The sequence below is a fragment of the Narcine bancroftii genome, chromosome 4 (genome assembly GCF_036971445.1).
Source record: "Narcine bancroftii isolate sNarBan1 chromosome 4, sNarBan1.hap1, whole genome shotgun sequence".
Classification (NCBI taxonomy): domain Eukaryota; kingdom Metazoa; phylum Chordata; class Chondrichthyes; order Torpediniformes; family Narcinidae; genus Narcine; species Narcine bancroftii.
The window spans coordinates 252,850,052-252,875,560 of NC_091472.1; the positions used below are offsets into that span (position 1 = coordinate 252,850,052).

The 25,509-nt window shown below is 38.6% G+C and overlaps 2 protein-coding genes across 2 annotated transcripts in view; both read right to left on the reverse strand.

The window, feature by feature from the left end:
• LOC138761865 (uncharacterized) overlaps nt 1–5,278 on the reverse strand; it is a 50,878-nt gene extending 45,600 nt beyond the window's left edge. The window contains exon 1 of the mRNA XM_069934764.1: nt 5,216–5,278. The gene's annotated coding sequence lies outside the window, so the exon portion shown is untranslated. The remainder of the gene's footprint in view (nt 1–5,215) is intronic.
• Nucleotides 5,279–8,462: 3,184 nt separating this feature from the next.
• The window catches only part of fam171b (family with sequence similarity 171 member B), a 50,110-nt gene continuing 33,063 nt past the window's right edge, over nt 8,463–25,509 (reverse strand). The window contains exons 3-8 of the mRNA XM_069934769.1: nt 24,779–24,871; nt 18,354–18,512; nt 15,762–15,932; nt 15,247–15,363; nt 13,028–13,148; nt 8,463–11,515 (exon numbers count right to left, since the gene is read on the reverse strand). Of these exons, the coding sequence (XP_069790870.1) occupies nt 10,141–11,515; nt 13,028–13,148; nt 15,247–15,363; nt 15,762–15,932; nt 18,354–18,512; nt 24,779–24,871 (2,036 nt within the window). The 3' untranslated portion in view covers nt 8,463–10,140. The remainder of the gene's footprint in view (nt 11,516–13,027; nt 13,149–15,246; nt 15,364–15,761; nt 15,933–18,353; nt 18,513–24,778; nt 24,872–25,509) is intronic.

Consider the following 25,509-nt stretch of genomic DNA (forward strand, 5'->3'; position numbering starts at 1 on the left):
TTTGCTGATTCATTGCCAGATATAAGAGGACAAAGACATAGTCCACCATTAGCTCCTAAAGAAAAAATTGGTAGCTCTGGAAACGGAAGAAATGGGAAAAACAGGAATGGAAAGAATCTACCTCTTTCTGAAATGGGATCTTCGAGACTGGAATCTTTTGGATGAAAAGAAGAATTTTCTTATTCTATTTTTTCTTTTGTTATTATGATATTTTGATGTCACTGACTGTTTGGCTGGAGAGGGAGAGATTTGGATGAAGTTCTTTACTAGTCATCAGTCACTGGTGGGTGACCCACACCCAATTTTTGTTTAGGGGATTACTACCTTTTGGAAGTTTTTTTTGGGGGGGGGGATTTTCCTTTTTTTTCCTTTTTCTTTATGATTTTTTTTAGTTTTTAAGTTGTGATTTTTTTTATTGGAGGGCCTATATACGTTGATTTGAGTTTTTATATAAAGATATTATTGGTATTTAGTAATAATAGTAGATATGTCAATGTTGAGGTTTGCTACTTTTAATGTTCAAGGATTAAATAGTCCGATTAAACGTGAGTCTTGGCGTATATTAAGAAAATTAAAATTGATATTGCCTTTTTACAAGAAACTCATTTGAATGTGAAGGAAAGCATGAAATTAAAAAGGGATTGGGTTGGGCATGTATATTCTTCTTCATTTAATTCTGGAGCTAAAGGTGTAGCAATTTTGATACATAAAAATTTATCTTTTGAATTACAATCAATGGAGGAAAAGGCAGGATGTATTCTTAAATTGAATTGAAAGAATTTTAATGAATTTTGGACTTTACTTAATATTTATGCTCCAAATACAGATGATGAAGTATTTATTTTGGATGCATTTTTACGTTTGGGTCAGGCTAATGATAATATTTTAGTTGGTGGTGATTTTAATAGTTTTTTGGAACCTTTATTAGATAAATCTTAGAAGATAGTTAAAAAATCCAAGATGGCAATCCAAATTCAAATGTTGATTAAAGATCTTAATTTAGTAAATATTTGGAGACATCTTAATCCGACAGAGAAAGATTTTTCCTTTTATTCATCTAGACATGAATCGTTTTCAAGGATTGACTTCTTTTTAGTATTGGCACATTTACAAGGGAAAATACAACAAGCGGAATATAAAAGTAGGGTGATTTCTGATCATTCTCTGTTATATTTTACATATGAAACTTCTGAGAAAATTCAAATAGCTTATCATTGGAGAATTAATACAATGTTGTTAAAAAATATGGAATTTATTGATTTTTTGAAAAAACAAATTAATTTTTTTTTTAAAGAAAAATCTAATTCTGTTCAAAGTAAGTTTATTTTATGGGATGCTATGAAAGCCTATTTGAGAGAACAAATAATTAGTTATACTTCTAAAATAAAAAAAGAATCAATTAAATCAGAGTCTTGAATTAGAGAAACAGATCGATGAGTTAGAAAAGGAATTTCAGAAAGATGCTACAGAAGATCAGAAAATAGAATTATCTAGGCTGAAATTGAAATATAATACTTTGCAATCTTATCACTTTGAATGTGATTAATAGGACTAAACAACGGTATTATGAATGGGGAGAGAAAGCACTTAAGGTATTGGCGTGGCAATTAAAGAAAGAACAGATATCGAGGACTATTAACGCTCTTAGATGGAATTCTCTTACTTATAAGCCTCGTGAGATTAATGATGAATTTTATTCATTTTATAAAAAGTTATATACATCTGAAGGAAAACAGGAAACTGGATCGATTGATTTTTTTTTAATAACAGTTGAATTTACTGATATTAGAGGATGGAGATATACAGGAGTTAGAAGAACCATTTACTGATTTGGAAATTAAAATGGCTATGCTGGAAATGCCAAACGGTAAATCACCTGGTGATGATGGATTTTCAGTTGAATTTTATAAAATTTTTTATGATGATTTATCTACAGTGTTTGGGGATGTATTACGTCAAGTTGGAGAACATTATGATTTACCCGAGTCTTGTTCTAGTGCTTTAATTACAGTAATTCCTAAAAATGATAGAGATCCTTTGAAGGTATCTTCATATAGACCAATTTCGTTGTTAAATGTAGATTATAAAATAATAGCTAAAATATTAGCGAATAGATTGGCTAAATTTTTACCAAAGTTGATTCATATTGATCAGACAGGTTTTATAAAGAATAGATATGCTTCAGATAACATTTTGCGCGTGATTAGTTTGATTAATAGATTTCAACAATCTTGAGATCACCTGATGGTGATATCCTTAGATGCAGGAAAAGCATTTGATAGAGTTGAATGGAATTTTTTGTTTAAAGTTTTGGAGAAATTTAAGTTTGGTCCTTCTTTTATTGGTTGGATTAGGGCTCTATATAGTAAACCGGTAGCTAGAGTATTGACGAATGGTTTGATTTAAGAATCTTTTAAGTTAACTCGATCAATTTGTGAAAGTTGTCCTTTATCACCAGCTTTGTTTGCGTTAGTGATTGAACCTTTAGCACAGTTGATAAGACAAAATACACAGATACAAGGTATGAAAGTTTTAGATGAGGAGTATAAAATAAATTTATTTGCTGATGATGTATTGGTGTATTTAATAAACCCAGCTCAGTCACCTTTGCATTGGAAGGAATGTTTAATACAATATGGATGTCTTTCGAAATATAAAGTTAATTGGGAAAAAAGTGAAATTTTACCGGTAAGTGAAGGAGATTATTCAGTTTATAAGAATATTATTAATTTGAAGTGGACTGATCGAATTAAATATCTGGGTATAATTTTGAATGTTAATTATCAGTCTTTATATAAATTAAATTATGCTCCTTTAATTAAAAAAATTAAAGCTGATTTGATTAAATGGAAAGATTTACCTATTAATTTAATGGGATGGATAAATACAATTAAGATGAATATCTTTCCGCGTATACAATATTTGTTTCAATCTATTCCATATTTACTTGATAAAATCTTTTTTCGAGATTTAAATAAAATGGTTAGGGAGTTTTTATGGAGGGGTACATTTTTAAGAGTAGCTTTGAATAAATTAACTTGGAAATATGAGTTAGGGGGATTACGTTTACCACATTTTCAAAATTATTATGAAGCAGCCCAACTTAAATTTATTAGTTCATTGATGGATTTGGTACGGCCTCATAGTTGGGCTAAAATTGAGATTGCAAGTATTTCTGAATTTGAAATATATCAATTTTTGTTTAGGTGGAATATAAATTTGTTACAACAATATAATATGCCTATACTAAAACATTTAATGAAGTTATGGATAAAGAAAAAGAAAATGATAGGTTCTAGGGGTAAATTATTGGCTTTGACTCCTTTGTATAATAATCAACTTATTTATTTTTCAATACATAATCAAAGTTTATTGCATTGGAGATTTAAAGGTGTGAAAAATTTGGGAGATTGTTTTAAAGAGGGTAAGTTTTTATCTTTTAATCAGATGAGGGAAGATTATGGTATTGATAAGAATTCTTTATTTCTTTATTATCAAATTCGATCTTTGGTAAAATGTATGTTTGGTAGAGATATGATTTTACCTAAAATGACTAAATTTGAGACTTCTCTTATGAAGGTACCAGAGAAGGGTTATACTTCATTTCTGTATCAAATATTACAGGATGGTATGGATAAAAAGGGTTGGGATAGATCTTGGGATATTGGTTCCAACCGTATCACCACATTTTTTAAATTTTTCAGGTGTCAAATATAATTGATGTAAAAAATTGTAATTAATCATTGCATAACGTGCATTTATTAATCTAGTAACACTATCATAACAGATATCTAACCAATCCTCTTCAGAAAAAGTAAAACCAATATCCCCTCTCACCTTAGATCAACGCCCTCATTTTAGATCTCCTGCCTGTGAGAAAAACATGATTACTTAAGGCACTGTTGGCATAGTGGTTAGCTCGGAATAACATAGTGTTAAACTCGGAATATTTACATTACAATTTATATTGATTAGATTTTAATATGTATATTTAACTTTTTTTAATATTCTTTTTTTTTCTTGGCTCTCCTTAGGAGAGTTGGCTGAAGGGGGGCGGGGGGGGAATCTTTTTTTTTCTTTTTTTTATATATATAAAAAAATGTTCATGTTCAATTGCTGTATATGTCATATATTATTTGTTTTTTGAACAAATAAATAGCTTTTTTTAAAAAAACCTGTGCCACCCAATTGGTCTACAACCACCAGTACCTTTTGAACGATGGGAGGAAACCAGAGGCCCCGGGGAAAATCCACGCAGGCATGAGGAGCTCATACAGACAGCGTGGGATTCGCACCCTTGTCCCTATTGCTGGTGCTACTGTAAAGGTGTTGAGCTAACCACTATGCCAACAGTGCCTTAAGTAGTCATGTTTTTCTCAAATCTAAAATGAGGGCATTGATCTAAGGTGAGAGGGGAAAAAACTTAAAAGAAACCTGAGGGGAACCTCTCTCACATAGAGGGTGGTGGGTGTATGGAATGAGTTGTCAGGGGAAGTGGTAGATGTGGGTACAATTGTAATATTTAAAAAGCATTTGGATGAGTAAATGGACAGAGAGCTCTGGAGGGAATGAAGGCAAATGGGACCAGCTTGTTCAGCATGGATGTTGGGCTGAAAGGCCTTTGAGTTCAGAGAGCATCAATTCATGATCCAAATAGTGACAGTGGCAGGATGGAAATGAACGGGTAATATCTCTGTCAATTAGCCAGCGGCTCACAATTTGTTACAATTCTTCATTCATTGAAATTTTCAACAGAAGTTGCTGTATTTTCTGCTGAACCACCTGTTTCCAACCCCATTTTGAAGTCTCTAGTTACTTTGGGGCAAATCTACTTTATTTGCTGCTAGATAGATGGTCTGCTGTGAACACAATGTTCTCCCCACCTCGTATCAAGCTGACTTCCTGACAAGGGTAATCAATGGTCAATACAGGACGTTTGTCAAATGCTGTCTCAAGCTGTCTCACCCCACCCCACATCCACCATTACCTAATCCTGGAATAATTGCCCATAAATCTACTTGAACCTTTGCCCATGTCAACAACTCCGTGCATGCACATGGCACCTGTTGCAGTAATGCTGATTGCATCTCTCACTTTGACTGATTGAACACCCAAAAAAGCTGGAAGATTTTGGCAAATCACACAAGTTTCAATTTCTGATGAAAAAGTCAACAGCTTGAAAAATTAACTCTGCGTCTCACTCTACAACTGTTACCTGCTGAGCACTCCTGGAATTCTCTGTTGTGTCACTCTGTTTGAGGCAACATCAGCAATGCTGTTAAAAATAAGGTAAGGGACAAACGTGATAATTATGTCGACTACCGGTTGGGAACATTAGCAAGTTCATAACCAATTAGAAGGCTAGTTGCCAATTGGAAGAGGCTGTTAATTGAAAGTCAGCAGATGTCAGGTTTGGCTATCTTCACAGAGTGAATGTTTGAAGAATTGTCTGAACTAATTCTCAAATGCACACAAATAATTAGTTGCAAACTATATACTGATGAACAGTGTGGGATTTGAGCACAGGAGCAAGTCTCATCTGGAGGGTTAAAGTCTGACCTAGCATTAGATAAAGGGGTTCAAACCTCATTTAAGCACAACTGAGGAGTCAACCTTCCTTGTCAGCTCCTTCTGTTTTATCGTCACACCTGAGCCCTGTTAGAGAAGGCTGGGAATACAACACATTAAAAGACGTCAAATACATTGCACAAGCAGCCACTGTTTATTGGTCATATGACTCAAAAAGATCGAGGTTGTGAATAGGTCAGCTGCAACGCATTGACCAGGAAAGGTGCTCTCTGCCCCAAAGCTCCATTTGGGACAGCTGCTTGCAGGGGTGAGACCCAAAGATGAGAGTGTTGGAGTGGGGCAGACCCGAGACAGATGGTTGATTAAGCAAAGTCAGATGATCAAGCCAACTGTACTTCATTTTTACTGTAATTTCCTGGACAGAGATCAGAGCTGAAATAATCCTCAGAATTTTATTAAAATAAGTAGAAACTGTTTATAATAGGATTAACCTCCATGCAGTTTCTACTTACAATTTAAACATTAAAAGGAAGTGGATTTTAATGCCAGCAGAACACCATTCGGGATCAGTAGAGGTTGAAAAGCCTACTGTGATTCTTACCTGAACAACTGTTTGCGAGGTAAAACATCTGAAAGTGAAGAAATACACATTCTGGCACTGATACTGAAGGTATTTTCATGCATGTGGAATAAGATGCAGGACAGCATGTAACATGATCGAGGGATGGCCCTGACATTTGGTTCCATGGCAAGTTCTTGAAAGTGCCACAGTTAACATGGCAGTGAGGGCACTTGGGGTCTGGTAGATGTAAATAAGAAAGGCAACAAAGCAACTTCCTAACTAATCAATTGTGAAAGTAACAAGGCAAGTCCTGAGAAGAAAGTTCAGAATGGCCATTCATAATCTGGGAGAGTTTGGATTTGTGCCAGATGCCCAGTTGTGTAATTTTTGACCTCCTTAGATTCTTATTGATCATTCTTGAAAAGGTTGTCCAGAAACAGAATGTATTCATCCACTGGAAGAGGTGCCACATCCGTCTACTCTGGGGCACATCCCCACTGCAGAAAATTCTGCCAAGATTTCATGCACAGGATTTGAATCAGCAAAGTCCAACACAATGGCAACCAACAATAAATGACATGTCCATATATAGTATTGCCACTTCCAGGAATCACTGGTGATAAGGAACTGGGTAGGGGAGAGAACCACAGCTCCCAAAATGTTCCTTCTTACATCACAACCTTACTGTCACAACTCTTCGCAAGTATGCACACATCTAAGGGGATTTCGTCTCATACAGACCAAGGAAAGATGTCACACAGTTGTAGAAATCTATACAGTGATCTGATTAAGGCAGCCCTTCCCACTGAAATATGTATTTGACAAAGGCTGCCAAACTCCTGTGCAGTGTAGGGACAAGCTAGCATTCTATAGTGCATCCTGTTGTCAAGGATGCGATAGATTTAGGAGAAATTTCAGCTCGGTTTTTGTGTGAACACTGCAGTGATCATGTGACTCCAAGCCCAAGTTCTTGCTTTCATTAACAAGCAGGCTGCAAGTAATTGGTTCCTCTCTATTAGCAGCTCACCTAACCATTGGTGATAATTACTCGCACTTTTGAGAGGCACCATGCATTTTTTGATTACTTGTTTTAACAGTAGTTCCAAGCACAAGATTAGATCAGTGCTTTTTGAGTGGCAAGGGCACAGAACAGACAATGGGGTGAGGACTTCTTCAGGAGTGGCTCTGCAGCACTATCACACAGACTGTGCTGGCCAAGTCACAAAAATGTAGTTACAGGATCGCATTAGAAGGAGGGAGGACCAATCTTCAGCGCTCATTGTAAACAAATCCCTCCTTCCATAGTGGTCAGAGTGACCATAGAACAGTTCTAGGAAGCTTCAAGTATTTATCCCAATTTCTTTTCAGTGACTGCTCTTATAAAGAACAACCTAGAACAAGACATTGTTCATATCTCCATATGTTAAACTGATTTCTTCTAGCTAATGACATACTGATCATGAATACAATTCATGACCTCACTCAAAACCAAGGCTGATTCAATGAGGGGTGAGGGAAGAACATGCAAGGAGCAGCATCAGCACACCTCAAAAATGACACATTATACTGGCCAGATGTGTGGTAAATGGTAGGAGCAAAATGCACCACAGAGCTAAGCAATCCTATAACCAGACCAGATTGGAGATCTGCAACCACATTGCAGCCACGCGTGGATGGTAGTTAACAACCATCCACAACAACCAGTCTGTGAACAACTCCATCCTTATCAAACAGAAGAGCCTGACCTACAAGTGCCAAGTTGCAAGGCATTTGACGAGAAGTGAAAAATGAACCAACCACCAGGTGGTTCTCTCCAGGTACTTGTCATAGTGCAAGTGCAGTTATTGTTTCCTCCATGCAACAGCAAAAAAAAATGGATAAACATTCTGGATGCAGCACAGCCTCTGGAATAAGATAACACTCCAGTGGCAATGCTGAGTCATTGTGCTTCAGAATTATCCATGACTCTAGCCAGGGAGTAAAAGAGTAAAGTCTGGAGACATTCCAATTGAGTGCAATACACTAATGTACTGGATAAAGTCAGCAAGTCAAGCAGCTTCTATAGAAAGAAAGGGGTAACCCCATGCTTTGGGCCAGAGGTTAAGGTTCTAAATGATGGTTACCTTTTACTTCTTGTAGATGCTACGTTATCTGCCGAGTTTCTCCAGCATGTGTCTATTGCCTCTTGCTAAGCCAGTGCAAAACTGAGACAACACTATCACTGACTAGAGGATGCAGAAAATTGCTGAGGAATGTGCAGCTATAACAGTCAGGACAAATCCAATCCAGTGAGTTATCATCCTCTCTCAATCATCAGCGATTGAAGGGACTGTTCAGTGCTATCGAGCAGCATTTGAGTCAAACACCAATGTAAACAAAACTCAGTTCAGTTTTATTGGGTTTTCAACAATGCATTAAAACAATTTTAAATATAAGTCACTACTCTTTAGAAGTACTACACAAAATACAAGGGTCTTATGGCAAATCTGGCTTGGATAATGAACAAAATGTATGAACATGCAACCATGCGTGACACCACATGGAATAAGCAAACACTTTCCTCAAAACATATAATACAACAAAATACTTTGCAATGATCTCACAAACTGCAAGTTCTTAGTTTAGTTCCTATGTCTTGTCTTTAATGAAGTGAAACTCAAGCTGTTTATCAAGATATGCTCCAGGAATAATGGATCTAACCTTTAGACCATGAAGTTGACAAGATAAGCAAGATTAGTTCAACTATTTACTGTAAGTATATTTGAGTTAAGAAAACTGTTCGGATCAAAGTAAACAAGGATAGAGTAAAAAAAAACCCAGAAATCTCAGTAAGAATCACCTCAAATTTCAAGAGTTTGCTGCATGGTATATAACATTTTAAATCATCTTATAAATATCCCACAACTCCGCAGGATCTTGACAAATGTTTCATTGAAAATTGGCATTGAAGTGAAACAAGAGGGATGCCACAAAGTGGCTGGGGAAATCAACACATGAAACGGAACAAGTACATGTCCTAATGTGGCTTGTTTCCAAAACTCTAAGGCCAATGTGTCATTGTTTTCTGCCCAAGTCTGGAAGATGGAAAAAAAATTTGAGATAGCTTTTATGATTGGATTTAGAACTCAGTGGCGGTTTAGTCTCTTTATTGTGCTTTCTAAGTTTTAAAGCCACTCACAAAAAGGGCTTCCCATTCAGCCTATCCAGATTTCACTGAGTCTCTCACATTGCATCAAACTTCTGCTCCATGTTCTAAAATATTGCTGTGTGAACATCTATTCTCACAGACACAGGAAACATCTCAATGATTAGCAAATGCAAAACTTGTGCTTTGTGGATGAGAGTTTTTAAAAACTCTCATCGTCTTATAAAACTGCCATGTGAAACTATGCATTTTCATACCAGGCTTAAACTTAAGGGGGACCATTATCAATATGGTTTTAAATTAAGTTTGTTCAAATTTAATTAAATTCCTGGATAACAAACTCATCATAAGAACATCCTCTTCTGTGGGCATCACATAAATTGATCCTCACAGAAACATATCAAACTGAACCATAAAGATACACTGGAGACTGCCAATGTTGGAATCCACAAGTTTTTGATGAGTGGGTGGTGACAAATTTTCAGCATGGACAAGTTAAATATCAACTTTAATTTTAAAGTTAAAATTTTAAACATGACCATTTCAATTAATTTCTTTCTTTCAATAGCAGAGATGAGAGATCAGGGAGAATTGCTTTGCAAAAGGACACTAAAGATTGAATTGTAAAAAATTCTATGACAGCCAATCGTATCAATTTATGAATAAGTTCTGGGGCCAAAGTCTAAAGGGCACAAATTCTGTTAACACAGTGATTGATAACTGCGTGTATTTACAGTATATTCAAGTTAATGAAAAATTTAGAAGATACACAAAAAAAAGGTCTTTATTCAGTACTATGAATTGTAATCAACAATAAAACAGGTGTGCATAAAAACCTGCTGGAACACAGAACCAAATAAAACCATGCTTTTGTTCCATGGTGAAGATGTGGAAGCAAAGCAACTTAGTTTATGGAGATCAGAGGTCGCTCCTCTCTCTTCTGCCAAACACTTTTTTTACTATCATCCCCCTCACCTTCAGTACTCATTCGGCCCTCTCCGTGGGGAGGGGTCACACTGATCTCATCCTGCAAACTCTGGTCACTTTGTTCTTCTTCTACCTCAACTAACTGGCCACTGCCCCCATCCAGACCTTGCCTGAAGGAGAGGTCCTCGGGGGTGCAGACCGTGGTCCCGCTTTCACTGCCGCTCAGCTCCACGTCTTCCGGGTAAAGGCTCTTCGAGGTAGCCGCACTTCGGATGCATGTTTTCTCCACCTTTTTGCCCATATGGTGCTCGTTCATGTCAACTCCCGAATCTAGGCTGGTGTCATTGCTGTGCCCCTTTCTCGGTTTCTGAACCAGTATGCAGGAATGTCTAATGGGTGGGATCGGTTTCCCTTCCAGCGACACAAACCATGCTCTGGGGTGAGGTGAAGGCTTGCCTTTGGTCAGTTCCAACAACGTCTGCTCGGAAATGCCCTGCAGTTCAGCGGCAAACGGGCTCACTCCCACCGCCTCATTCAGGGTTCCAGGAACGGACACAGATTCCAGTAGGTTGTTGCTGTACCTTCCCCAGTTGGCAGGCATCACCGGCTTGGGATCTAATGCCTGCTTAGTATTTACATAGTCCTGTTGTCTTTGAAGAACCTGTTGCTGTCTCTGAGATTCTGTCTGTTGCTGGGAGTGCAATGGCATTTTAGGAAGAGTCTGTGTGTAACTATCCCTGGTGAGTGGCTCAGCCAATGGGCTATATACCATCTGCCGATTTCTGGGCAAGGTAGCTGACCTAGACACCTGGTCTGGCGTACCAAAATGATCTTGTGCTTGCATGATAGCCACAGCAGGGTTATAAAGAGGCAATAATTTATTTGTAATAAGAGGTAACTGGTACATTTCTTCATTGACAGTGTGCTGCAATTTGAATTGTTCTTCAATCATTTCCTTTCTCCGTGCCAGCATCTTCATATGTTTCATCTGCAATGCATTCTTGGGGACATCGTCTGGGTTGTTGGCTGCCTGTTGACAAAGATTATCCCCACATTTTTTCCGAGATCGGACGGCGAAATTCTCAACGTAAATTCTGCAGCTCTCATTGTTTTGTTTCTCTGCAGTTTTACTCACAAGTTTGCAAAAGTCCTTCACTTCTTTTTGAGATATTTCCCGTCGCTGAGTGTGGGAAGTGACAGGTTGTTGCAAACCAGGCTTTTCCTCAGAGCTTAAACTTTCTTTGGTGCAGGGAGTCAAATTCACATGGTGGGTTGATGTGGTCTGGTCTTTCTTGGAAGTGTCCATTTGAGACTTGTTTTGCAGTTTTTTGTGTGGATGCTGATATCGTCCTCTGTTTAAAACAAAATTAGAGGAGATCAGAGGGAGAATTCAGATTTGGGATCGAATGTGAATCAAGGGGTGACTGCAATGGACGACCCCCCCCCCCCCCAAGGGGCAACTGCGACAGATATTTGAGGGAGAATTCCAAAGGAAGTTGAGAGAGAATATTGATGGCGGTCTGAACAGGAAGCATTCCACTGATAAGTTGGTGGTTATCTGGAATGAGCTGCCAGAGACAGGCATAATAAAAAGCATTAAGAGCCATTTGAACAGGTACTGGGAGAATTATGGGTCTAATGGATGGGATGAGCTTAGATGGGCATCACAAACAGGATAGGCTGAAAGGAAGGGCTCGTTTCTGTTCCATATGATAGTTCAATGACTATAGAGTTTCATTCCCCACCCCACCCCACAAACAGCAATACTGAGAGGAAAAGAAGCAAATTTAATGAGGCTAGGTTTTCAAACATCACCAAAGCAGAGGCCAAGGGAACAAACATCTTATCTTTCAACGCGTTACTTAATCCAGTATCCACCATTAGTGTTATATAATTGAACATATACTATGCTGCATAGTGAACTGTATAATCTGTGCATTCTCTGATTTCCCTCCCCCCTCCCTAAAAAATACAATCAACTGTGATGGTATAGATAAACATATTTGGACAAGATGTATACTCCATTTTGATTAGGCCACCTACATAAGCAAAGAGCCTCCTCCAATAATGGAGCTTGCTGTTTCCACTGAAGGGAGGAAACAGATTCACTTATGCAGGCCCACAGCTCCATCTCACCCCTTGCCTGGCAGCAAAATAGAGCAGCACGAGTCTACGACACAACCCTAATTCCAAACTGTAACGCTCTTAATGCCCACAGTGTGCCTCACAGTTTCATGATGTCAGTGAAAGCTAAATGATGACATTAAAGTTCACGACTAAATAGTCTGAAATTCTTAAGCTGAATTTTGTGACGACAGTGAAGTAGCTTCTAAAACTCATAACAGAATGTGCCTTGACCCAATATTGCCAATGTGAAACAGATTGTATTAATGAAACTCTGCACATGATAAAAATTTGTGCCCATCTTCCTTAATGTCTTTAATTATAAAATGTTATTTGATTTATCTACATTATAAACTAAAGATAGCTTAACACAGCAATTAGTGCAGACGAAGGATGTGTTCTGCATCTGAGTTGCATCCTTTCCTTGTGACTGTGTGGTTTTTTTCCCCCAGGTATTTGGGTCTCCTCCCACACCCCGCAGAAGTGCTGGTTAGTTGGTTAACTGGAGATCATGAATTGCCCTTAGAGAAGGAGGGAGTCAGGAGAAATGGGGGAAGTTGTGGTTACAAGAGGGAGAATAGCTTACAGGGGAATAAACAAGATACAAGACTAATAGAATGTTCAGAGCAGGCACAGATTCAATGAATCAGACTCCCACATCATGATGAAAACATATGACAAAGTGCATAGAACAATCTGGGAAATTTGGATGCATATTATGAAGAAATACAACTACATACCTGCAGTAACAGAAAAGAACGGCCACAAAACCAGCAAGAATCACTGCAGTGCCTCCTAATATAGCCACCAGAAGCATCGTATGATAGCTGCTAATGTCCTTTGCAATACGACCAATTGTACCTATATTCAAAAAGCAAGTCTGAATAAATAACAATACAAAATTACATTTGCATTATTCCCCATTGTGACTTAAATCAGTGCCAACTTACAGGCATACCACTTGTAGAAATAAAAGTTAAAACAAAAACAGCAGAGCACAGATTTTGTGGTTCTATGGACATGACTGTGGAGCATAGGTCGGTGGGTATATTTAAAGTGGAGGCTGATAGGTTCTTGATTTGTGGGAGTGTTGGAGGAGTAGGAGAATGGGTTAAGAGGGAAAATACATCAGCCATAATTTGAATAGCAGAGCAGACTTGATGGGCTGAATAACCTGGTTCTGCTCCTTCATCTTGTGGTTGAACAAGTCTGTTGTCTGGCACAAGGGAACACAGCTCCGGTGAACCTGGCTCAAGCCTGACTTTAGGTGCTGTCTAGGAAAAGCTGGTACATTACCCTTTGAAAGCTTCAGTTTCCTCCCACAACCTAGAGGCAATGGGTTAGTGGGTTGATTGTCCAGAGTATGAAGGGGTGTGGTAGAATATGAGGGTGGGGTAGAAATTACTGAAACAATAAGAGAATAAAAAATGAGAATTATGTAGGGTTAAATGAGTGGATGAAGCAGGCACAGACTTGGTGGGCTGAAAGGCCTGTTGTATATCCCTATGCCCTATATATACTAGTTTAGGCAGTTTTGAATATCATAAAACATAGAACATACAGCAGAATACAGACCCTCCCACCCATGTTGTTCTGACCTACGTGAACCCATACTCAAGATCAATCCAACACTTCCCTGCCTACTTCTTACAACCTTCCATTTTTTAATTTTTTTTTTATTTCCACATGCCTATTTAAAAGTCTTTTAATACATTATCATCTGACCATTTTAATTTTTCAGTCATTTAAATAAAAACACTTTAAACATCTCAATGATTGCTATAAAATTATACCCAGGAACTAGTTGCCCATGAAGATCCAAATCACTTCAACTTAATTAGCTGAGTGATGGCAATTTGGACCAGCAGTGGAGCAGTAAAAGCTGCTGACCTTGTCTGACAGTATCAATGCCTTCTTCAAATGAATTAGTGGAGTGTCTTTAAATACATAGAATGAATCATTCCAATCGTTGAAATATTATGAAATAGAACCAGGGCATTTTGTTTTAGAATTCTGAAGATTAGGCTACAATTATCACTGATCTCTAGTATCTTCCATGTTCCGTTGAAGCCAATTCAATTGGCAGTGAAAATAAATGTCTTTCTGCATGTATCCAGCATACAGATCACTCCTTTGATTTCATCATAGGAATTAAAGCAAATGAAACAGTATAGCAAAACCTTTCAAGTAACCGGCAGCCTCAAGCAACTGGCCAATAAAAATATGAAGAAAATAAATAGGTTAAAAATATGCATTTAAAATTGGCATGCCTCATCATTAGTTCACTCATCCATGCAACTTGCAATCTCATGCGACCTGAAAGAGAGAGGTTATCAGCTGGAGAACCCTGAGGTGGGCAGATTTTGTCAGCAAGACACTGGAGCGGCTGTCCTGGAATGAGAAAACTCTCTGAAAACCAACAAGAACCCTCCTGAATGGTAACCATTTGGCTGTTAAGCACCAGAGCCGGATGAACTTTATTAATGCTAACTTCTGTACACAGTACAAGAATTGCCTGCAACCAGTGAGATTGGACTATGAACCAAAGAACATTTCTAAACTTATATACACATCACACACATGTGCACTTAGAATTAGAGGGGGGTTAAGTAAGTCAATAGAGAGAAGTTAAAGTTTGATTCTGTTTTCATGTTCAAAGATAATTAAAAGCAACTTTCATTTAAGTAACCCTTTGTATTGGTGCATATCTATTGCTGCTGGGTTTTGGGGTCCTCTGGACTCGTAACAAAATGAAGTGAGAGTGTGTATGTATAATATATATATATGTATATATATTGAAAAACAAGAGTGTGTGTGTGTGTATACATATAAAACGAGAGAGAGTGTGTATAAAAAACACTTTAATCTGCTTGTACATGTACGGATAGATGATAATAAACTTGAACACAAAGAATGCAAAAAAATCTGGAAAAAGTAAATGCACACTGTGCTCATTCACCTGTGGTTAATGGTAACGGGGCAGCTATCCAGTGCCCCAAGTGAGGGGCAACATACGTCCAGACTAGCTGGTCACCCTCCTTTCTGACTGTCCCAAGTCCACGGTTTACCCAGGCACCTTTGATAAAAGAAGAATATCTATAAGCCAGCCACTTATCTCAGGCAAATTAAATTTATGGTGTGCTGCAATAAAAGATTAGAAATAATACTTGTTAAAAATCAGTTAAATGTCTTAAAATGCTCCTTTTAAATTAACTATCTACAGTAGCATTGCCGTTGCTCTGCTGCCTCCAGGGGCCAGGGTTTGAACCTAACCTCAGATGCTGTCCATCTGGAGTTTGCACATTCTTCCTGGGGCAGCATGGATTCCCCACAGCCCCATTCCAGGAGCTCCAGTTTCCTCCTGCATCATGGAGGCACGATGGTAGGTTAGTTGGCTGCCGTACAATAATCTTAATGTGCATACATGGCAAAAGAATCAAGAGGAAGAGAGTCAGGATGGAACTGCTCACGTACCAATTTTCAGGTCAAATGTCCAGGCTGGAAGAACATCTCCCCGTGTCACCAGGTCATTTGGACCAAGGGGTAACATCATGTGGATGGATCCTGCCACCTTCACATGTTTTCCAGCAGAAACCAACTCAACATTAATGGCAGCGAGTGGAGTTAGTTCGATGCTCTTCAGTCCTGTGAAGTATAACTTTCTATTTTAATTCAGTTAAAAAATTTAAATAAGTCCACATCAACGTTAAAGGGCATTCAGTCAAATAAGAATTCATAATTTAAAAATAGATACCATTGCATCTGTTCCTTGAACTTCTGAGAGAGGGTTGTGCAACAGAGATGGTAGGCTGGCCATTTGACATACTGTCTGTCTGTACTTGTCCACAAGGTAGGGTAGAGGTAACCAGCGGAAGAGCGAGGAAGGTGAGGGGTAGAAGAGAGGTGGGGGTGAGCCAGGGCAAGGGTTGGTCTGATATATTATAAAGACAGTCAAACCAGTTAGGAATGCTGCTATATGAATGATTAATTTGGAGTCAACTGCAGACAGAAGCATTATTTTAGGTTACCATGGATTTGTTCATTTATGTTCTGCACATTAATCTGGGCCAAACTGAATCTCACATTGTGTTCTTAAGCAAAATATTCGGGTTCTCAGAATTAATTACCTCTGCTGCGTCTGCAAAGAAAAACAAACTAATTACAACACAAAAAAAGCCCATTTTATCGTAGGATAATGATTATTTTTCTTCAAGATTCCTTTTATTGTCATGTAATAATATAAAATGCTTGAAATTTCCTTTTGCCAGTGATAATTGTAGCCTAATCTTCAAAATTCTAATTCTAACGGCCCGAGCATAGAGCCCTGCAAAAGGTAGCAGACACAGCCTAGGACATCACAGGCAAAATTCTCCCCAACTTCGAAGGTGCTGGAGGCAGATTCACAGACCTCAGTGTCTGAAGGGACTCCCTTCACCCAGCACATGCCCTGCTCTCACTGCTAGCATCAGCAAAGAGGAATAGGAGCCACAAGATTCACACCATCAGGTTCAGGAACAAATGCTATCCCTCCACCATCAGACTCAACAATAAACTCAATCGGGGACTCATTTTAAAGGACTTATGCACATTTTTTCTCTCTGTATTGCACAGTCTGTTTCCATTCCCTTATTTGCTTACATGTGTACATTGTGTACAGTTTTTTTTTGCACTAGTGATTCGACCCTGCTCACAGGCAAAAGAATCTCAAGGCTGGATGTGAAAATAAATCTGAAATCTAACAGAAAGAGAAAGAGAAGTAAAAGGGAGTCCCTTCAGACACTGAGATCTGTGAATCCGCCTCTAGTACTCCCACACACGCTGCAGCTGCTTAGACCCCCGTTTGATCCATTGGCAACCTGAGCCCCAGATCTAAACCTTCAATATAATCAGGAAGCTTTCAGTACCCAAAGCCCTTCTTGCCCTCAGCCTAATATAGAGATCAAGACTGGTCTCAATTACATTCTAGAACAATTATTTAATGAAAAGTCATGAAGCTAATGCTAAGATTAAAATAATAAGGCTGAGCTGCATTTCTGAGTTAGAGGCCCCAATTTTGACATGAACTCAATATCTAGCTCAGATGCCTGTGCAGTACTGGCAGGGCATTACACTGACAAACATGCCATCTTTAGCAACGCACACAAGCTCAGGTGGAAACAAAACCCTATTGAGCTAATTCATGGGCAGAGCATTTGTTCCGATGCCAAGGTACATCTCTCAGCCAATGTCAATAAAGCTGATATCTCCTTTCTTATTTTTGTAAGTATTTTGTTGGGCTTTTACATGAGCCTGTTCCCAAGGAAGGGAGGGGATCACGCATCAGGAAAAACAATTTAGCCAGAACCCCAAGGGACTTAGTGAAAATGGGTCCTTGAAGGGAAAAAAAAAGATGGAAAAGCTTAATACAGCGTATAAATCATGTAAAAAGGGTGGAATCCTCTGGCTGATAATTTGAGTGGAAAATTTGAAACAACGCAAAGTCCTGTTCACTCTCAGTGGGACTATTTCCAGTGATGATTTATTTCATAAACTCCACAGCTCACAAGTCAGCTAGTACCACTTTACCGTTTCACCTTGTGTAGCATTATCACCAATAAGCAGTAAAAATTATAGCAGTTTTGCTCATGGTTAGCTCCTTTCTGCATCCTTCACTCTTAAAATGGCACAATTGGCACTTGGCACCTCACGGAGCCAGACTGACTACAGAAAATTATAGGTCTACAAGTGGTTTGATTTTTTTTAAATTCATTTTCTGCATCAAATCTGTGATGATTCTTCACCCAAACTCACATCTACACCAACCAGTGCTATATATTATAAAAAGAGAAGAATTAACACCAAATTTTAACTCTATCTATAAACCACAGGCAGGCAGGCTGCGAGGAGACATTGTCTCACACTCTAAACAGCAAATGTATCTTGCACCACATTATACTGATTTTCTCCAGCACTCTGGATGTTTTGTCTACTCCTCAAGGTACCAATATGTCATAGAAATAACATTGCAATAAATCTAGACTGACAAGATGGAAAAGCTGCAATCAGAAGAAATGATTAAGCCTTTACTTGATTTGTTCATTAAAGTTCCCATTATATGGATAAAGTTGTCCGTTCGCCAGGGAGGCTGCGGAGCTGTGAGATAGGCTGTCAGATTAGAAACATATGTATTCTTCGGTAGTTTCAGCGATCCCTTTGGGAACTGGACACTAGGATATCTTCCGTCATCTAAAAAACACAAGAACTTTGATTACAACAAATGGAAAAGAAAATCCAGAACAACTGATCCAATTACTAACAGCACAGCAGTTCCGGGTGTCAATAGGAATGAAAGCTTTGCTCACAAAGAACAGTAGCTAATGTTTTAATTTTACAAAGTTGGAAATCATGTCAAGCTATTTACCACTTCCCAATGACACCTCCAGTTCACAAAGGCAAAATCTATGTTCCTGCAGATTTGTAGGATTTTACAATCGGCGTGGACTTGAAGGGCCGAGATGGCCTGTTTCCATGCCATAAACTGTTATATATGGTTATATATAAAATGCAGAAGCCCCCTCTGTAATACAGCTGACAACTTCAGATGGCACTGCCTTTTGCTGATGGTTCTGGTTGGACCTGCCATGAAACCAGAAACTCTGGACTTCTGTACTAGCAGTGAGATGTGGAAGACTGGAGCCCACTGAGAGATGAATCTGTCAGTTCAGTCCACTTGCCTGCATTAGATACGTAGCCTATGAACAACATCATTCACTTGATCAATGCAATCTTTTAGACTGGTGTTGATCATCATGGAGCATTGCAGAGAAATTTTCCTGAGTCTGCATCCATCCTTGCCTTTGACCCTCACCTCAGGTGTTTACATGGCTGAGGGAAGGGATCTGTAGATAAGGATTGAGGTAATTTGCCCAATGCAAGGATTGACCTTTCAAGATCAGACAGGGAGAGTGGCACACACAGAATTGTTTACTCATAAAACAAAGGGTGAGAGTCCACAGGACATTAATAAGACTAAGGCAATGGGTATTATTTACTAAGTTCATGTACTCAATTAGCATCATTTGGTGTTATTGGACAATCATACTATTTGATTACTTCATGTTTCAAAGAAAATCAGACCAGAAATAACACCATCTGTTAAAGCATAGCCACTGCTGCTTTGATTCCCACTGCTCATGACCATTTCCCAAAGACACCCCCAGTTCTCACAGGCACAGTAAATATTAAAGCAAAACACATACACTTCTCATCATGACCTCACTGTTAATACACTGCTCCCTCCACCCCCAGCTTTCTCCAGTGATCTCATGTACTTGTGCTGGGGAGGATGAGGGTGGATTCCACTTCACAAAACTGACTGAAATACTGGAAAATTATGAGGAAATGCAATTTAAAAAAGAACATGCTGAGTTTTTCAAAAATCCTTTCTCCACTTCTCGAGCACACAATGCAGAGTAACCCACACTTCTCGCTGATAGATCTGTATTTTCAATGTTCACTGCCCCCCTGTGGACATCCAAAGCTCAGCAATGCTTCCCCTACAGATGTTCGCCTTGGCTTTGAAACCTAGATCCAGATTCTGTTCAAATCTTCCAGGATTCCCAAAGGGTCCCAGCACATCTGCTTCCTGTCCTGGGACCCTTTTATACATAGCTCATAGATATCCACTCTTGAGAGAACTATTGACATTGGAGGATTCGTGTCTTTCTTATAATAAGTACCATGCCTTTACTGAATTGCATTTGGCTCTAAAGGTGTTTAAGTAACAGATGCTTGATGGTAGTATGCTCAAATTCAGATGAAATTTACTCCAAGAATTAAGTCCAGTGTTCTAGCTACCAGCCACGCTCATCACTACAATGAAAATTGTTTTCATTTGCATTTTAAGTGTCGTTAAGCAGCAAAATGTTGCAACTTGGAACGTGCAGGAAGAGGTTCTGCTTCAGGCAGTCATAATTAAAGAGGGAATGTTCCATTTCAGTTCAGAAAATGGTCAAGCGGAGAGAGAGCTGCACTGTTTCCATTACTTATTCGAAATGGAACCAAGTCATCTGATCAAAACTGTTTGCTCCTGATGCTCAGTAGTTAAATAAACCCCTTAAATCATCTGAACCGAACCTCACTTCTGTGTTAACTTCAGTCACGTTTTGAGAGACTGAGCAAGGAGCAGATCTTGTGGGGATGAACTATATACATCTTGGGTTTCCACTATTTTCTGTTTGTGTTCCATTGAATACAAGAGATTTGGAACTCGAATTAGGTTAAAAACAATGCCAGTAAATGCAAGGAGATACCCAAAACAGATCTGCATATTCATGGTCGTAAAAACACACCAATATGCTGGAGGAACTCAGCCTGTCTTTCAGCGTCTATAGGAGACATCATTTTTTAAAAATATATACACACAGTCGCTGCATTCCGGGAAATTATTCCCAATTTCCCAGAATGCAGTCTGTGTAAAAAAGATCAGAACGGGAACAAGGGGGTGCGTGGCAAGATGGCGTAGAGTCTAGACGTATAATCTCGACCTCTCTGGCCAGACTTTTAAGAACCAGTTTTTAACTCTTTGTTTTCAGGTTTAAATTTTTTTTAAACTTAGTTTAAAGTATCAAGGAATTGTTATGGCTATTAATGGTAAAAAAATTAAACCTCAAGTACAGAAGAAACTACATTTTCGTAGTGTTGAAGATTTAGGGCCTAAACAGTCTGCTACAGTTTCAGGTTTGCTTTATTTCAAGCCTAAACCACAGAGATTGCCTGTGGGAGCTGAAAAAATGACTACTACTCATCAGGAGAAGGACATCGCTGGAATTACCCGTTCTCAGGAGGAAGGTGCGTGTATTCCCGATGTGGATCCCGATCCTGGCAGCCTGCCGACTTTAACAGAGGGGACTCGCAAGAAGACGACTCCATTGCTTGAAATACCCCAGGATATACTCCAATCTGAATATTTTGGTATTTTTTGTGAGTTTTTGAAGCAACAACGGGTTGCGGGGGGAGAACAGCATCGGCCCCCTGAGGAAGTCGGGGTGCCGTCGCTGGGAGTCCAGACCCGTAGTAAAACTGTTAAACTGCCTGTGGTTGAGATGCAGCAGGAGCTGCAGTTACTTGGTTCTGCCACTACGCAAGAGAAAGCAGGGCTGACCTTTTCTGAATTACAATGTAAACAGCTAAGTCTTATCATTCAGCCTACGCTGAATGAAATGTCTCAGAGGCTCAGTTTGGAACTGGATACTGTTAAAATACGTGTGGAAGCATCTTGTGAGAATTTTAAACAATTTCAGGCTGATTTTTTGAAATGTCAACAAGTGGCTTCTAATACAGAAAAAGTGTTGGAGGTGGAAAAATTTGTTAAAGAATTGCGAGAACGTGAGAGGGAGTTAGAGAGGAAAGTAGATTATTTGGAGAATCAAAGTAGAAGGAATAATGTGAAGATTGTTGGTTTGCCAGAAGGTATGGAAGAACAAGATCCTCTTCGTCTTTTTACCGAATGGATTCCACAAATACTGGGGCAGGAATTTTTCTCTGGAGGTCTGGTATTGGAAAGAGCTCATAGAGCCTTAAGAAGAAGACCTCTGCCTAGTCAACCACCGAGACCTGTGATAATTCGATGTTTGAATTATTTGGACTGAGAAATGATACTTCGTTTAGCAGTGCAAAACGCAAGACAACGACAAGCTCCATTAATGATTCAGAATAGTAGAGTTTTTTTCTATCCTGATTTGAGTCAAGAGGTTATTCAGCGTCGGCGTCGATTTAATCCAGTTAAAGAAGTTTTGTGGCGTAAAGGTTATAAGTCTACTTTTCGCTATCCGGCAATGTTGAAGGTGTTTTGTGGAGACTTTCAATCTCGGTTTTTTGAGAATGAGCGTGAAGCAATGAGTTTTGCTGACTCGTTGCCAGATGTAAGAGGACAAAGACGTAGCCCACCATTGTCTCCTAAAGAAAAATCTGGTTGTTCTGGAAATGGAAGAAATGGCAGAAATGGGAGAAATGGGAATGGAAAGAGTCCGTTTCCTTGAAATGGGGTCGTTGAGTCTGGAATCTCTTGGATGAATAGAAGAACTTTTTTATTTTTACTTTCTTTTTATGTCATTATAATATCTTGTTGTTATTCTTTGTTTGGTTGGGGAGGGAGAAATTTGCTCTATGTTCTACTAGTCATCAGCCACTGGTGGGTGATCCACACCCAACTTTTGTTTAGGGATTACTACCTTTTGGTAGTTTTTTTTTGGTGGGGGGGGGGTTTCTTTTTTTTTTCCATTTTAGACTTTAATTTGTGGTTTCTTTTTCTCCTATTGGAGGGCCTATTTACGTTGATCTGAGTCTTTATATATTGATATTATTAGTTTTTAGTAATATTAGTGGATATGTCAAAGTTGAAGTTTGCTACTTTTAATGTTCAGGGTTTAAACAGTCCGATTAAGCGCAAGCATATTTTTATCAAGTTCGATCTTTGGTAAAACATGTGTTCGGTAGAGATATGATTTTACTTGAAATGATTTAATTTGAGACTTTTTTTAATGAGGGTTCCAGAGAAGGGTTATATTTTAGTTATGTATCAAATATTACAGGATGGTATGGATAAAAAGGGATGGGATAAATTTAAAGGTAAATGGGAGGTCGATATTGGTTTTTTCCGAGGATGATTGGTCAGATATTTGTTATGATAGTGTAACTAGACTGATAAATGCACGTTATGCGATGATTAATTATAATTTTTTGCATCAATTATATTTAACACCTGAAAAATTGAAAAAATATGGTCTTTAGGAATCAGATTTGTGTTTTAGATGTGGTAATACTGTTGTAATTTTTTTTCGTGCAGTTTGGGACTAGATAAACTTCAATTTGTTTTTGTGTATTTAGTGCTATCTGTAGCGAAAAAATGTATTGCTAGTCCGTGGAAAGATACGAATATGATTGATATTAATAGATGGCATCATGAGATGAAATATTGTTTAACAATGGAAAAAATTACACATGTTTCACGGGTAACTATAGTTTTTTTAATTAATTGGTGGTTGTTATATTCAGAATATTTATATTTTGATTTATATTGACTAGATTTTAATATGTATGCTTTACTTCTCTTTATTTTTTTCTCTTTTCTTTATGGCTCTCCTTAGGAGAGTTGGCTGAAAGAGGAGGGGGGGAGTTTTCTTTCCTTTTTTTTCTTTCCTTTTTTTAATATATATATATATATAATATTCATGGTTTGTTTATTGTTATATATGTTACTTATTATCTGTATTTTGAACAAATAAATAAAGTTTAAAAAAAAAAGAACGGGAACAAGGACTCATTCTCCTTCGAAATTTTTCTTCCTCGACCCCTAGTAATTTTCACGATTGCCTGCAGTCTAAGCTGAACTGTAGTTGTTCAGTGAACAACGGGCTAATGAATAGGATGTCCAGCCTACAAAAATACCGCACTTCGGGTATTCTGTCTAAACTTGCAGTGTGATACAGATAATTGGAGTTTTGGTTGTTCTTGTGTGAACGGCCACTCTGGGAAGGTAGGGAGGGTCTTCAGAACAGAAAAATCATGCACGTTCTATGCAAAAAACAGAAAAGATATATTGCTGACATTTTAGGCCTTGAAGAAGCGCTCAGACTCAAAATGTCAGCAATATATCTTGATCTCTTATGGATGCTGAAAGACCGGCTGAGTTCCTCCAGCATTTCGGAGTGTTTTTACAACAATCACAGCATCTGTAGACTTTTACGTTTCATTCATAGTCAGGGGAGAACTTGTATAACCATGATTATTATAGCCTGGATTATGCTGAGATTCAGAAACAATGAAAAGTGAAAAAAAAGGACAAATGAAGAGAAGCTAGAGGGTCTCAGCTGGTCTGGCTGCAACTGAGGAGGGAAATGGTTTCAGGTTGGGACACTTCATTGATTCTAAAAGTGAACAAAGACCGGAGGCAGGGTTTTGTCAACTGTGATCAGATTTCCAGAAGGTTGTTTTGGCTGCCTCCATGGTAGAGTGATGTTGCTGAAGAGCTCGCCATTGCTCAGAACCTCACCACTCAGCTCTGGGACTATGTGAGCCAACGGGCAGAGAAGCTGGAGCCTGAACCACAATGTGTACAATGCGCAGCGGAAAAGAGAGCAGCACAGTTAGCATAACACTATCACAGCACCAGTGACTTGGGTTCAAATCTGGCACAGCCTGTAAAGAGTTTGTATGTTCTCCCCATGAACTCATAAGTTTTTTTTTGGGGTGCTCCGGTTTCCTCCTACATTCCAAAAATGTACAGAGTGAACAGGTTAATCCTTTGCACGGATGTACTTGGGGAGCACGAGCACGTGGGCTGGAAAGATCTCTTACCGTGCTGTATCGCTAAATTTTGAATGAAAAGTATCGCAATTATTTTTGTCACTTCACATACATTTGGTTTTAACAGAGCCATCCCAATTACCATATCTTTGTCACACTCATCTAGGGAAAGGGAACCAGCTAAAGCACTTGCTTATTCTACTTACCAATTTTTCCTCCTGTTAGTAAGATAACATCTTCAAATAACCAGAGATTTGCTCGGCTTTGCGGAATCATCGAAAGTGTAACAGCTGCAAAAACTGGAAACCAGACATTAAAAAAAAAAATTCTTAATGTGCAAAGCTTCAGTGTGGAAGTAGGCAGCAAAAGTCCTCAAACAAAAGCCCAACCTTAACACAAATGGTTACATCAAGCTATATTTCAAGCCCTGAACAACATTACATCCAAGCATTCTATGGAGCAAGCTTTTTTTTAAAAAAAAACAGCATTTGCGAGGTATTTCTGCTATGAAGAGCTTCTGATATGCCAGCATTGGTGGTTCACACTGAAACGAACCGAACAAAGCTGGCATTTTCCCAGGAAAATGCACCTTTTAACACAGCAAGCCAGCATTCTGTGAACAAAAGGGGAGGGATGTATAACTCAACAGCAATGGTGTCTGTGCCAGGGTCACAGATAACATGTCATAATATTTTTTTTTAATATTTTTCACCCTATGAACCATACTGACCAAAATAAACACAAACATTTCCCTCTTGAATATACAGTGTCATTTTCTCCCCTTTTCCCCCCTCCCTTCCCTCCCACCTTCACACCCCCTCCCCACCCACTCAACGTTCAACATATATGATACATTAAACCCATTAAACAATGTCATCACACAATGAAAATAAACAAGAAATTTGTGTCGTCTACTTTTACATACTGTGTCAGTTCA